The sequence below is a fragment of the Trachymyrmex cornetzi genome, unplaced genomic scaffold (genome assembly GCF_001594075.2).
Source record: "Trachymyrmex cornetzi isolate Tcor2-1 unplaced genomic scaffold, Tcor1.1 scaffold99, whole genome shotgun sequence".
NCBI classification, from domain to species: domain Eukaryota; kingdom Metazoa; phylum Arthropoda; class Insecta; order Hymenoptera; family Formicidae; genus Trachymyrmex; species Trachymyrmex cornetzi.
In genome coordinates, this window is record NW_017300343.1 from 3,281,427 (window position 1) to 3,297,424 (window position 15,998).

Consider the following 15,998-nt stretch of genomic DNA (forward strand, 5'->3'; position numbering starts at 1 on the left):
GTTTACTATTCTGAGTCTTCGCATACGTACTTATGTGTACTTATGGCGTAATTTACAGATTAATATGTATCTTTTTTTTAAACTTTTAATTTTAATTTTATAAATTCAGTATTGTTCGTGAACGTAATCCGATGGGTGGTATAATGTCGTTTTTGTCCACGACCTATAAAACTTTTGTACGTATATTAAGAAAATATCTATGTTAGGTAACAGCTCTACGAATGGAAAAATGAGCGAGGTTTAAACTTATTTTCGACTTTAAAAAAGATCCACTACATCACCTCCTAATTTTACGTCTACTTTAATTCTGTAAAAAGATTTTTGGTTCCGTTCAGTCAATTTTCATATTTTTATACAACTATAATGTTTCGATAGTTTGGTCATCTCCAGCATCCCTTTAAAGCTCCTGCAGTACTCTTCTCAACTATATTGAATTAGGATATCTTAAGCGAGAAATGACATGTTGATTTTTCTTGCGTGCTATTTGTATACAATGGACAATTTGGATAAAACAGAATAATGAAATCGCTACAAAGAACTTGTAAAAATGGGCCGAGTCTATTCTTTCTGATCCCTCTGATAATCAGTAAATGATTGAAAAATGTTCGTGAAATGAAAATAAGTTACTGATGCTCTTTAAGTAAGAACAAATAAACACGTATTTTACATATCTTTTGCGATTATTTACTATTTACTAATCAATGAGAATAATGATCGATAGCCTCTTCCTTTTTTACAAGTGTTTTATAATGATTTCATTATTCCGTTTTATTCAAATTGTCTTCACTTATAAATAGCGTGCAAGAAAAATCAACATGTACACGCTTACACCACATTTCTCGCTCATAACGTCATGATTCAATATAGCTGAAGTGGGTACACAGGAGCCTCATACTGTTTTGCTATATCGTTCACTTTTTTTTAGGTAATCAAGAAAATAGTGACATATTTTCGAAAAATTGCATTTTTGCCTTTTTCAAATGTTTTTTTGAAATTTTACAGAGAGATTTTCCGCTATTTTCGTTGATTATTTAAAAAATTGAATGTGATAGTGAGCAAATATAATTCTACTAATGCGAATTCAATGATCAACAATTTTTAAAAACAACAATTTTATTTCCAGTTAATTAAAAAAATTTTTTAGTTGTGTGTGTATAATATAAAATATAAATAAAATATAACTATTGTACATAAATCAATAACAACTGCGGTATATGAAACTAACTTTATGATTTTTAATTTCTCTAAAATGCAATATAAATAAATCTTTAATTCCATTTTATAATTGTACAAAAAAAGTCATTAATTCTGCTGATATATGAAACGTACAGTAGTAAATATTTTTTATCGCGTAACGATCAAATCGCTGCTTTATTTACCTTTTCTCTTCCACCAAAAAATTACAAGTCTTAAGACGCAAGTAATGACTGGTAAAGTACTCATCAAATTATCTGTCACAAGTAAAATGTCAAAATGGACTCTTATCAGAGAATGTATAGCAGGAATCATAAGAACAAATATTATAAATAAGAAAGTAAGAAGTACACGTAAATTGCACAAACACTTTTCCCATGTAGTTTGTTCGAATCTCGGCCAAAGTCCAATTAATTCTAGACTAAATCGATTTAATTTCACTGCCCATTCGAAATCTGTTTCAAAAAAGATTTAATAGATCATATGTTCCACTTTGGATGAAATATATTTTACCTGACCTTTTTTTGATAATGATCCATAATCATATCTACTATGACTGCGATACGCAAGATATTTTACTTCCATGTTGAACGTAAGAGATGAACTGACAATTCTATTTCTTTTACAGCGTCTATACAACGGCGGTGATATTTCATGTACATAATAAAAATCCTTAAAAACGAGATGTTTAGTGGCAGAAGGTTTAAAAAATTCTACATATCCCTTCTTGTTGTGTAACTGCGGATAATTATTAGTACAACAACGTTTAAAGCATTTATGAATAATAACTGAAGTAATGACTGGTTGATAAGTACTTGGTCATGCGGCAGGTTATGTAGATGTAGCAGACATGTTTTTACGCCGTTGTAATCGATTTTGAGCCGTCTATAGTTTGAACTATAGTCACCTCGTAACGTCTAATTGTGAATAATATTACTTTTATTGTAAAAATTAGGTACAGTATATAGGCATTTTTATTTTATATTTTACGGTATTAGGCCTACTTTACTCTTTTATATACTTACTTTCCGAATGTAGATATTTTTCATTTCAGAGGAGCCCCTGTATACTCGTATCATAGAATTACACCATTATAGAGTCTCGCTATTATTTCATAGCTTCTTGCAATTTCTTCTTTACTCCACAGACATCTTTCTCCTTATAGAACAATATTAACTTTCATTTAACTGCATGTGTGCATAATAAAAGTTTTTAAAAGTAATAGATGATTATTGCACAAAGAGGATGGACTTAAAAAATTATTTTTAATCCTTCGTGTTGTAGAAGTTTTGTCAGTGCCTCGTGTGTGCAACATTCGAAGTAAATAAAAACTGGCACAACAACGAGGAATTGTTAAATACCTGTTTGCGACATGTTTTTACTCTCCTGTTAAGTTCTCACGAACTTGTAATCGATTTCGAGCGTTGCGTGTGATTTGAATTATATTTTTTTGTTTTTGTGTGTAGTGATGTGTAGTGAGCAGTAATGTGAACATAATATTGCTTTTTTATGGCAATTAAAGTATTCGTTCGGTATATTTATAATTGCAGTATTGGAATAAATGTGAATTGATGTGAATATTATGATATTTCCTAGATTGTAGAGAATGTAATTGATAGTTATTATTTTCTTATATTTTTATGACCTATTTAATGAACAAATAATAAGGATTAATTAATTTTTTCTAAATTATTGTGTTTAGAGTGGAGGAATATTTACTTGCCGTAATTAATTTAACTTTATCAATAAAACACGAAATTTTTTTGAATGTATAGAATATCTAAATTTACTTTATGCAAATGTTTCTTTAATAAAATCTTTCCACAAAGTGGTTATTTTTAAATATACAGGGTAGGGGACAAAATAAATCACCAGAACATGTCGAAATTTACACCCAGTAGGCAAAATTGTTTTAGATAAAAGTTGTATGATTTGAAGGGGATAAATAAAATTAATTTTTGAAAAGACATTCTTTTATATGAGGCTTATAGCTATTATAAAAATGAAATTATAGAACTTCTTTTACATAATATGATTCCTCTAATTATAATATTTTGCGTATAATAGTATTAAGACAAAGTTATAAAAAAATTAATAATTTGCGAGACTTAATAATTTTATACTTTATTTAGATATATTTTGGTATGAAATATAAAATATTTCGTGAATTTGTTCATTTTTTGATAATTCTACTTGAATGTTTTTATCAATAGAACAGTCAGATAAATCAATTAATGTAAAGAAAATATGTACATTATTGCTTTAAAAAGAAATTGGGCAATTTGCAATATACAACTATGTATATTCTTTGAAATATATATTTTCTGTACATCATCAATTGTTACATCTCATTATATTCTATATAAAATATTAAGATTTAATTAACAAGAAACGAATGGTAAAATTTTTATTAGGTTTGCGAGATATTTTATGTCAAAATATGCTAGTGCTCACATTTTTATTTTAGTGATATCAAATTAAATGTAAGATACGTCATAACTGTATATAAAATAAAAATATATAATCTTTAATAACGTAGAGTTTTATATTTTTTAATTTACTTAAAACATTACTTATTATTTTCAATCTAATATTGCATTCGACAGTTTTTTTTTGAGATGTCTTACAGTTATTTTCCTTTCTTTTTCGTTATTATTTAAGCTAATTTTTTGTCTGTTTTATATTATATGATGGTTTCTATCAGTAGAACAAGTCAGCCAGTATATTACATTAGCAGCAGAAAACGTAAGTAAGTTTATTCACAATGTATATCATTCTATGTGAACTTTTCAAGTATCTTACATGACATACTTTACACGAATACTTTAAATTAGTTAATATTTTCCGGTTAAATCATTATTGAATTTATATTTTTAATATTAATTTGGGCGTTATATATCTATTATATATATTTTAAAACATTCATTGATTTCTTGTTGTAAGTAATACAGATATGTAGCCGGCTGATGTTTTTAACAGCTACAAAAAATACAATAAGTAAATAAAAGACATTTTTAAGGAAAAACGATATAAAATACGATATATATAAAACGATATATATAAAAATATATACATATAATGATATATACCATATATATATACTATTAAATATTAGATATATTATAAACGGTTTATAAGAAATATAATATATAATACATATTATTGTATTTAAATTGACTTTACTTTGTACACATGTAAAAAGAATATCTTGTGCTCTCTTTAAAATTATATTTAAAATTCAAGATAACTTACATTGCAAAATGTACCCATCGTTAAAGGAAACAGTTTACCAAAGTTAAGGTAAAGGGGTTTACTGGTTCTTAACATTAGAAGAACTAAGTCCCGAGTATTTCTTGCATTCGAAGTATACCATTCATTGAAATATACAGCATAGTGGATTCTGTCATACTTAAAATCATAAAAAATATATACATATATGAATTATTAAAATAGCGTGCTGTATAATAATGTACATAAGGAAAATTTATATGCAATTTTAGAATGTGAATTTTTTTATATTAACTAATTAGACTTTGGTTATTAAGAGTACAATTGCAGACTTTTATGTATGTATAATCATCACACATACATAATATATACTTGTTAATATAAATTTCATTTGATATATACTAATGTACGTTTAAAGATAAATTATCTCAAATAGCCAAACAGCCTGCAGAAAAATTTTGAGCAGAGTCTGCTAAATTATTTCTGATGCCAGAAAAGCAAATTTCAAGCAGAGACTGTTTTGTAAACAAAATGTTAGTAGAATGTCGGCAAACTGACAGCAGATTTGGTCGGACTAATTTTAGTGATTAATTAACCTCAACTGATTTCGCTTTCTGATTTCGTTCTGACGACAGCACGTGAATTAACATTCTTGTTACTCAAACTAATTCGACGTCTTTAGATGTCTAAAATATATCAAAAAATTTCTCGCTTTTATCGCTGTATGTTGGACGTCTAAAATACGTCCCGAAAACATTATTTAAACATAATATAGCTATTTACACAGCATTTTGGGTATGTCGAAGGAACAGACTATATACATGTAAAGGAAACTGAAGCATAATGTATGCGGTATGCAGTTTGTATAATGTTTTATTTTTATCAGAAATTTTCCCAGCATATATTTCCCGGCAATATAAATGTTATTTTTCTCTTTCATATATCAAGAAACATTATGGAATTCGTTTTTTAGGTTTTTGGTCAGGATGAATTTTGGCCATTTTTACGGTACACTCTTTTGACACTATAAACTTGACAGTGAGTGTATTTATTTGTATATTTAAGCTTTTATATGTAAAATATATTTCATTTATTAATGAAATTATTTAAAATTATTTTTTCAAAATAGAAAAAATATAAGTAAAGAAACGTTATTTTGAGAAATTTTTCCGTAATAATAACGTTACAATTTTAATACCTACTAAATAGCACGATTTGCTCCAATTCTGCTAGTGTGCATCATGATTGTGTTGCGCAGATACTGCTCGGTTTCTGCTACCATTTGTCATCAAATTCTCTCAGCAGATCTTGTTCGATTTCTGTTACCAATTTGCTGGCATAGAATGTTAGCTAGCATTCTGTTTCATTTCTGTCACAATCTGTTGAAATATAATTTTTAAAGATACTGTCGACAGAACTGAAGCAGATTGCGATATTAGTTGAAGTCAATCTCCTGACTTCTAATTCTGTCAAATCAAATTTACTACTTATGTGTCGTCATTCTGCTAACATTTTGCTTTCTGGGTATAATATTTCTACTATTTTTCATTTTAGAATACATCTATTATAATATGCAATTGTGCATGGAAAAATATAATATTAGGAATATGTGACTTAGTTTTGAGCATTTTTTTTCTCAAAAACTGATTTATTTGAAGAAGATAATGAACAAATACTTTAATCAAAATATTTTTCTTCGTTTTGTATAACTTTTCTTATCTTTCTGGGAAAAGTGGATTCCGCGACGATAAAAAGATTCTTCTTTAATGTTGACCCAATTTTCAACAAATTTTCGCACATTTTCGAAATTATGAAAGTGTGTATTCTCTAGAGCTAGAGCAGAGCTGGGATTTAATTGCACAATTCGGCTGATTTTCAGCTTGGTTCCTACCTCTCACTTCATCAATCTACGGATTAAGGAACAACAGACGATTGAAATGTCTTCGACACATTAACATTAGTGCAATCTCTTGCAAAACTCTCAAAACTAAATCACACTCCTAATAATTGGTAGGAAGTAAAGAATTTATTTTTCAATCATACTTGAGTTGTTAATACTTCTCCAAGAGCGCAGTATATGCACATGTGACTAAATATATCCAGAACGACGACAAAATATATCAAGTTTGAGAACGTTAAGAGCTGTCTACTTTCGAGCATCTAGTCAATTAATTAAAATATATGTTATAAAAGATATAATAATATGTTTCTTTACTATTATTGCGTATTTTATGCGATTATTAAAGACAGATTATATATATTATAATATATTAACATATATTACGATTACATATGTTATTATTAGAGATACACATGTATAAGACATAAGCGCGGTGTAATTAACACTACAAATGTTTTACAAGAATTTTATTAATTGATCAATCAAAAAAGTATCATGCTTTACAATATTTATATCATTATAAGTGGGTCGTAGCCATAATAATATGTTAATATTATTAACAATAAGAGATCTTTGCAAAATGTCAAATTTTGATTTTAATAAAACATTAATTTATAGATTACGTAAATAAATGAATTTAAAAAATATAAGCGAAAAAACAATTTTAAGAAATACAAATGCCTTTTAAGTGGCTTTATTTTTTTTTTAATTATTTAATATATTATAAAATACTTTATACAAATTTATAATGAAAATATCTCTGTTTATTAACATCAGTAGGAATTACAAAAAATAATTTTGGAAGTATAAATTTCAAAAATATTTATTTAAAAAGATATTATTAACGAATAGAGGTAATTTTATTATGAAACATCGTTATAAAATATTTTCATACATCTTCAACATTTTTCGGATATAATAAAAAACTGATTTATATATATAAGATTTTGTATTGCTTTAAGGGTCGGATGTTTGTTGTTCTATCTTCGGATAAACTATGTGATGATAATTTACCTGCTGGATAAACAAAAGAATAAAGGAGTAAATAAGAAGATAAATGAGTAAGAGAGTAAGGTAGTCATTTGAAGTTTACCGAAAGATGGAATAACTCAGCGTAAAGGCTTTGACACATACATAATTAAACTTAAGACTTACCTAGATGTAATTAAGGAAATCAATATGTTGGATTTGCTACTGTTTAGTCTGGATCTACAATAGGTGTTTTAAACCTTAAGGCGCAAGAAATAAACCAATTACAGTCGAACATACAAGTAGAATAATTGATGATTCGTTCCTTTCTTATGGCTTAAGGCTTAAAAACCTATGGTATAATAATTCCGGGCTTATATTATGATTTTATGGTCTCTTGCAATTGATCGATTCGGTTACTGCTTAAGTCTTACGTTTTAAGTTTTTTTATGTGCCATGGCCTTAAAACTGTTTTTTGTTTCATCTGATATTTATTGATTTCATTTATTTACTTAACCTATATATATATAACATATAAATATTTCATTAAATCAGAAGTTGATACTTTGTAAGGTAATTTTCTTGTTAGAATTATATTATATGTATCAATATAGCTTATATAATTATATCTCTTATGTAATTTTTAAATATGGAATCTCTCGTTTACATTATTATGGTTATTTCAATTATAAAGTTTTCTTGAATATATCAATAAGAAAATTTTAGAATTGTCATTTTACAATTATTATTTAAAAAAAACATGTAAAAAGTGTGTGAATAAAAATTGTGACTACAATTTGAACATAAATGTGACGATATTTATATATATATAAAAATTATTTATAAGCAGTAAATTTTATAAAAAAACTTCTTGTAAAATTAATTACATTTATTATCCAAAATCCATAGAAAGCGAAGAGTATACCGAAATATAGAAATATTATCAGCAATATTATACTGAATATATCTTCCACATGATTAATAGCTCTATAAAATGTCATTTTATATAACACTTTATACTAAAGAAGATATCCATTATGTTTATATACATCTATGTGTTTACATATATGTATGTGTGTACATACATCTACAAAAAGATATAATTTTATATTATCAGATAAGAATACTAATTTTGTTTAAATCTATAATATGATTTCAAAGTAACAATTTTCTGTTTTGATAAATAATATAATTTAATATCATAATTGTTTATAAAATACTATTTATTTATCATTTAATTAGATTAAAGCAGACATAAATACATTAGAGAAGATTAAAAAAAATTAGAATTTGAATCGGCGTGTGCGAATTGGACGTATATTGTATACATAGTAGCTTAATTTCTGTTAGAAGTTACAAGTCAAAACTATTTTGGAAAATTTTGCCAAGTGGCGTGATTCTGAGTTAATTGCTTTTTGCTGTTGATTTTGTGAGTTCGTAAGAAGATTTGGCTATTTTCGTAATGACTGATAAAAAACAGCATCAGAGAGAGTGTCGTGAAATTATATTTTTCTTTAGCTCTGCTGTCCAAATTATTAATATTTTAAATGCTTGAAGAAATTTTTAAGAGGGAAGTTAGAGTAAAACTTAATCAAACATTTTTTTAAACATTTCTGGTTATTTTTTCCGTTCTATTGAAGAACCTGGGATTGCTTTTCGTACATTTGTGTTCAACAAAATGTCTTCTATAGCACAAAATGTTGCACCAATATTGCTGCAATATTCTGTGTTGTTGTATTTCAAAAAAATTTCTCAATAAACAGTTTCAGTAATCTAAATTTCCTTAAAAAATAACAAAATTTTACACCCGGCTTTTGTTCTTTTCTTATTAGTTACTACACAAATCACCGAAATTGCTTACAGACACCATAAAATTCATCAGCAAAAAATCAATCAATTTGTAACCAGGTAACTATACACTACTTGGTAGACTTTTTCAAAATAATTTCGATTTGTATCTCCTAACGGTGCAATAAAGCTATTATATTTAATTTGCGCATCGCATTACATTCCGTTTATTATATTCCCTCTTTCTTGTACGTTTTTTATCTACGATACAAAAATTTATGTACAAAAAATCAATTACATTTGATATTGCAATTAATATTCTTTCAATTATTTGATTCTTACATATTACTTACATGTACGTAACATTTAAAACATGTATACAGTAGAATCCGGATTATCCGACAGCGTCTTTTTCATCTTCCGGATTATCTAACCTTATTATCGAATCGACGTTCTCATTATGATAGTGCTATGCTAAAAAAAATCGCGCGTAACGCTATCACGAGAATTTGATAACGTGGTCGGAGAATCCTGGACACGAAAAAGCATTTTTGAATAATCCGGAATTTATTGTACATATAGGAATATGTGTTTAGGACAAATATACCTAAGCAGCCTTATATGTTCCATTATACAATTCTTTAAAACATTATTAAAATTGGTGACAATATGTAAATGCAAGAGACGATTTCTCAGAATGTCCAGTTGACCAGAAATATGAAATATCGAAAGACTAAGAAAACTGTCTATGCCTGTATAACACACGGTACAAAGAAATGCGGTAATACTTTGAACAGCATATGTCAATTCATATTGTGGACTTTTTGTTGTATCGTAGATGTAATATGTTTGCAGTGGGAGTGGTCTCTCTAGATCTGCAGTAACATTAGACAGGTATCTCACTGAGTAACCAAATATAGGCAAAATAAGCATAACAATAATGGCTGCTCCCATCATGCCATATCCAAATGTGACAATAATGCGTGCAATTTGAGCTTTTGCTATCATCATTGCTTTTTCTTGAGATGTTGTTGTCTTTGTCCAATCGTTCGCAATCAAATGTATTATCGGTGCGACAGCTTTAAGAATACAACGATAAAGAAAAAGTAATAATAATATAATAAAATAAATGTTATATGTAATAATGTACATATATACGTATATTGATATATTTATAATAAATAGACTGAAATTTCTATTATGATTTATAAAAATTTTATTTTGATTAAATTTAGTTTTAATTAGATATTGAAAATTGCGGAAATACGTTATTAACCTAGGATCACAACAAATTTCTTTGAAAATTAACTGAATACAGAGTAGACGTTTCTTATAGATTTCGAGTCATTGAATTAAAATTTTGAAGTAAGTAAATAGGAATCTCGAACTGTTTTGCTCTGTTACATTCACATTTTTTAGATAATCAGAAAAAATAGTGGCAAATTTTTGAAAAGTTGCATTTTTGCTTTTTTCAAATGTTTTTTTTCAATTTTTATAGATTTTTCTTTATTATTCAAAAAACTAAATGTGATAGAGAGCAAATTTAATTTTACAAATTTGAATTCAATGACCAACAATTTTTAAAAACGATAGTTTTATTTCGAGTTAAAAAAATTTTTTTTAGTTAGTGTGATTAGTCCGCAATTGCAACAAATGTAAAATATAAATATAATTACTATTGTAAATAAATCGATAACAACTGCGGTACATGAACCTAACTTTTATGTTTTTAATTTCTCTCTACAATTTAATATAAATAAATATACCTTTAATTCCATTCTAGAATTTTACAAAAAAAAATAGAGATTAATTCTGCTGATATATAAAACGTATATTGTAAATATATTTTATATCGCGTAACGATCAAATCGCTACTTTATCTACCTCTTCTTTTCCACCAAAAAATTACAAGTCTTAAGATGGAAGTAATGACTGGTAAAGTGCTCATCAAATTATCTGTCACAAGTAAAATGTCAAAATGGACTCTAATCAGAGAATGTATAGCAGGAATCATAAGAACAAATATTATCAATAAGAAAATGAATAGTGCACGTAAATTGCACACACGCTTTTCCCATGTAGTTTGTTCGAATCTCGGCCAAAGTCCGATTAATTCTAGACTAAATCGATTTAATTTCACTGCCCAATCGAAATCTGTTTTGGAAAAGCTTTGATAGATTATGTGTTCCACTTTGGGACGAAATATATTTTATCTAACCTTTATTTGATAATAATCCATAATCATATCTACTATAACTCCTATACGCAAGATATTTTGGTGCTATCATGTTGAACGTAAGAGATGAACTGAAGACTCTTTCTTTTACAACGATGTCTCTACAACAGGGGTAATATTTTATGTGCATAATAAAAATCCTTAAAAACGCGAGATGTTTAGTGACAGAAGGTTTAAAAAATTTTATATGTGCCTTCCTACTGTGCGACTGTATATAATTACTAGTACAACAATGTTCAATGCATTCATGAATAATAACTGAAATAATGACTAGTTGATAAGTAGTTGGTCAAGCGGCAGGTTATGTAGACGTCGAAAATCATGTTTTTACGCAGTCGTAATCGATTTTGAGGCGTCTATAGTCTGAACTATAGTCATCTTATAATGACTAATTGTAATATTACTTTTATTGTAAAAATTGGGTACAGTAAATAGATATTTTTATTTCGTATTTTACGATATTAGGCTTATTTTACTCTTCCATATACTCACTTTCTGAATGTAGATATTTTTAATAGCGGGTCTCTTGTACATATACTTCTATAATAGAATTCTATTATCATAGAGTTTAGCTTTATTTTATTGTTTCTTGTTTCTTCATCATCCATTGGCATCTACTTTCTCCTTATATAATAGAACGACATTAATTTTTACTTAACCGATAATCCATGCATGTGTGCATAATAATATTTTTTAAAAGTAATAGATGATTATTGCACAAAGAGGATTGACTTCAAAAATTTTAAATCCTTCGTGTTGTAGAAGTTTTGTTAGTTCCTCGTTTGTGCAACATTTGAAGGAAATAAAAACTGGCATAACAACGAGGGATTGTTAAATACTTGTTTGCAACTTGTTTTTACCCTCGTGTTAAGTTCTCACGAACTTGTAATCGATTTTGAACATTTTGTGTTATTTTAATTATATTTTTTTTGTTTTTGTGTGTAGTATGCAGTATTTTGTATATAATATTACTTTTTTATTACAATTAAAGTGTTTGTTCGGTCTATCTATAATTGCAGTATTAAAATAAATGTATTATTGTGATATTTCCTAGATTGTAATAGAATATTACTGATAGTTATAATTTTCTTATCATTATGACCTATTTAATAAACAAGTAACTATTGATTCACTTTTTCTCAGTTATTGTATTTACAGTAGAGGACTATTTACTTGTCTTAATTAGTTTGGCTTTATCAATAAAATATGAAATTTATTTGAATGTATGGAATATTTAAATTCACTTTATGTAAATGTACTTTAAAAAATCTTTCCCCAACTCTGTTTATATGTACCGGATAGAGAACACATAATAAATCACCAGTAGAACAATTAGTCAGCAGCAGAAAATGTAAGTATTGAGTTTATTCGTAATGTACATAATCATTCTACGTAAACTTTTCAAGTATCTTACATGACATACTTTAAATTAGTTAATATTTTTTGGTTAAATCACATTATTGAATTTGCATTTTTAATACTAATTTGGGCATTATTTATATTTTAAAACTTTGATTGACTCCTTGTTGTAAGTAATACAGATATGTAGCCTGCTGACGTTTTTAATAGCTACAAAAAATAGAACAATAAATTAATAAAAGGCATTTTTAAGGAAAAACGATAGGAAAATATAGATGTACATATAATAATATATACATATGATTAAATGTTAGATATATAATAAATATTTTATAAGAAATATAGCGTATAAACAAGTTCAAACTACAATCATTACATCATATGCGACACAAATTAAGCAATAATTATGAAAATAATCTGTAATAATTAAAAGAAATAAAACAATTCATGTGAAAATTATATTTTTATAAACATTTGTGAATTTTTAAAACATCTAAGTCAGCGGAAAATCATTGATGTTACAAAGAATCTCTTAGCAGTTGAATAATTGACACGGAGTGCTTTATTCTTTTATATATTTTATAATATTTTTACTTGAATGTTTCAAATTTTTGTGTTTACGTTGACATTATTTTTTTTCATATAAAAAGACCGTCTTGTCTCTACAATCATGTTTAAAATTCGAGATAACTTACACTGCAAAATGTAGCCATCGTTAAAGGAAATAGTTTGCCAAAGTTTAGATGAAGAGGTTTACTGGTTCGTAACATTAGAAGAACTAGGTCCCGAGTATTTTTTGCATTCATAGTATACCATTCATTGGAATACACAGCATAGTGGATTTTGTCACACTTAAAATTATAAAAAGTACATACATATATAAATTATTAAAATAGTTCGCTGTATAATAATGTACATGTATGAAAATTTACATGCATTTGTGAATTTTTTTATATTAACTAATATTTATACTTTGGATATTAAATACAATTGCAGCTTAAAACTTTTATGAATGTAATTATCACACATACATAATATATACTTGTTAATATAAGTTTCATTTGATATATATGAAATGTACATTTAATGTATATAAAAAATAAAACACCTCAGTCAAGTCTGCAGAAACAAAGAGTGACTGAAAAAGCACGAAAAAGGTGGTTTTTTTCGTCCGTTTTTTGGGTCCTCAATTTTTGGACTGAACTGTGTGCCAAATAATACCCTTTAATAAGATATTAATTATAAGGAAATTTTAGGTTGAGGTGACAATTATTGTTATAGCTGGAGAGGGAGGGGGATCACGTATTACGTCTATGCGAAAATCCGTTTTTTTACATTTAAAACAAATTGATTTACAAAATCACTGAAATGATTGCGATGTCTAGTTGATCTTCCCTCCATCGGCTGAATTAACAGTTGATTTTGCCTTCATCGGGAGCGGCGCACTTGCACATTGTTCAATTACTCACACCATACACATTGGCCAGTTTCTAGTAATTTTTTACTGCTTTACTAATAAGATTATGTTATTTTAAATTATTCAATTAGTAGGACAATTGGTATACAACTTTCTGGATCAACCTTCTTGAAATACCGGACCTATGATAATTTAATGAATGGATTTTGATTTCAACCCTCCCAATTCTGATAATAATTGTCATCTCAATTTCAAACCTCTCTGATTAATGTCTCAATATAAAGTAGTACTTGGCACACAGTTCAGTTCTAAAATCAGAGGCCCAAAAAAGGGGTGATTTTTTCGGTCACTCTTTTGAGCAGAGTCTGCTATATGATTTCTGATGCTAGAAAAGCAAATTTTAGGCAAAGACTATTTTGTAAATAAAATGTGTATTGTAGAATGTCGGTAGACTGACAGAATATTTGATCGGAGAATGTTAGTAGATTAATTTCAACTGATTTCGCTTTCTGCTTCTGTTCTGACGACAGTATGTGTGAATTGACATTCTTTTTACCTAAACTAATTCGAAGTCTTTGGACGTCTAAAAATATCTAGAAATATCCCGTTTTAATATGTATTTGGAACATCTAAAAAACGTTCCAAAAATGTTATTTGAACGTAAAAATTTAGGTATAATTAAATTGACCGAATATAGTGTCAAATTTATTATTTTAATATAAAATAATGATATACTTAGGAGCAGAGGCGATTTATATTAAATTAAATTTGACACTACCCATACAGCACGCGACATTCATTGGATGTCCAATGGACGTCGTGTGCTGTCTAGGTAGTATTAAATTTAATTTAATTTAAGTCGCCACTGTTCCTAAGTATATCATTAATGTACAGACAGAGTATGTATATTTAAAAAAATTGAAAGAAAAAGAGCCACGAGCCTAAGAATAAGTCGTTAGAAATAGTGATGTTTCAAAAAATACAAAATAAATATGTCATGTAGTCACAATATAAAATTTTAATATGCCGGCAATGAATAATATAAACAAACGTTTCGATCCTTGTATGTATATTTAAGCTTTTATACATATGTAAAATATATTTTATTTATTAATGAAATTATTTAAAATTATTTCTTTAAAATAGAAAAAATTGTAGATAATAGAAAGTGTCATTTTGACAAATTTTTCAGTAATAATAACGTTACAATTTTAATATCCACAAAATAGCGAAATCTGCTCTATTTTTGTCATTAGTTTGCTTCAGACAGTATGCACAGATACTGCTCGATTTCTATTATCAATTTCACGTTAAATTCTCTCAGCAGATCTTGATCGGTTTCTGTTGTCAATCTGTTGTCGTAGAATATTAATAAGCATTCTGTTTAATTTCTGTCACAATCTATTGAAATAAAATTTTTTAAAAGTGCTATCGACAGTACTGTAGAAGAATGCGACATTAGTTGGCGCCAATCTGTTAATCTCTAATTCTGATTAAATTTACTATAAATTTGTTGACATTCTGCTAACGTTTTGCTTACTAAGTATAATACTATTATTATTTCTGATTTTAGAATACATCTATTATAATCTGCAATTGTGCATGAAAAAATATAATAATTGATAGGAAGTAAAGCATTTCAATTATACCTGAGCTGTTAATATTTCACCAACAGCACAGTACATGCACATGTGACCAAATGTATTGATAACGACGCATATAATATATGCCAAGTTTGAGATCGTTAAGTGCTGTCTACTTTCGAGCATCTAGTCAGTTAGTTAAAATATATGTTACAAAAGGTGTAATGTTATGTTATTCTTGGTATTATAGCATATGCTATCGTTAGGGTTACCAACTCTCGGTCGAAAATAATACATTGATTGGCAAAAAGAGTATACTTTTTA

At 27.3% G+C, this 15,998-nt stretch overlaps 2 protein-coding genes across 2 annotated transcripts; both read right to left on the reverse strand.

Moving 5' to 3' along the window:
• Positions 1-4,116: 4,116 nt before the first annotated feature.
• Positions 4,117-6,582, reverse strand: LOC108770121 (odorant receptor 47b-like). Its single transcript, XM_018521432.1, has 3 exons — positions 6,466-6,582; positions 4,447-4,602; positions 4,117-4,173 (listed from the first exon to the last, which is right to left on the reverse strand). Exons 1-3 carry the CDS (start codon positions 6,580-6,582, stop codon positions 4,117-4,119), a joined length of 330 nt encoding a protein of 109 aa, XP_018376934.1.
• A 6,236-nt stretch (positions 6,583-12,818) lies between these two features.
• On the reverse strand, positions 12,819-15,860 carry LOC108770120 (odorant receptor 43a-like). Its single transcript, XM_018521431.1, has 3 exons — positions 15,741-15,860; positions 13,370-13,525; positions 12,819-12,884 (listed from the first exon to the last, which is right to left on the reverse strand). The coding sequence occupies exons 1-3, from the start codon at positions 15,858-15,860 to the stop codon at positions 12,819-12,821; spliced, it is 342 nt and encodes a 113-aa protein (XP_018376933.1).
• Positions 15,861-15,998: the final 138 nt, after the last annotated feature.

Excerpts from the sequence above, each read along its gene's own strand:
- LOC108770121 (XM_018521432.1), bottom strand. The coding sequence starts at position 6,582 with ATGCTCGAAAGTAGACAGCTCTTAACGTTCTCAAACTTGATATATTTT. Across the intron at positions 4,603-6,465 it reads GAGAAGTATTAACAACTCAA|TATGACAGAATCCACTATGC; the intron begins GTATGATTGAAA and ends TATGATTTTAAG. Across the intron at positions 4,174-4,446 it reads CGATGGGTACATTTTGCAAT|CTGTTAAAAACATCAGCCGG; the intron begins GTAAGTTATCTT and ends TATTTTTTGTAG.
- LOC108770120 (XM_018521431.1), bottom strand. The coding sequence starts at position 15,860 with ATGCTCGAAAGTAGACAGCACTTAACGATCTCAAACTTGGCATATATT. Across the intron at positions 13,526-15,740 it reads GTGAAATATTAACAGCTCAG|TGTGACAAAATCCACTATGC; the intron begins GTATAATTGAAA and ends TATAATTTTAAG. Across the intron at positions 12,885-13,369 it reads CGATGGCTACATTTTGCAGT|CTATTAAAAACGTCAGCAGG; the intron begins GTAAGTTATCTC and ends TATTTTTTGTAG.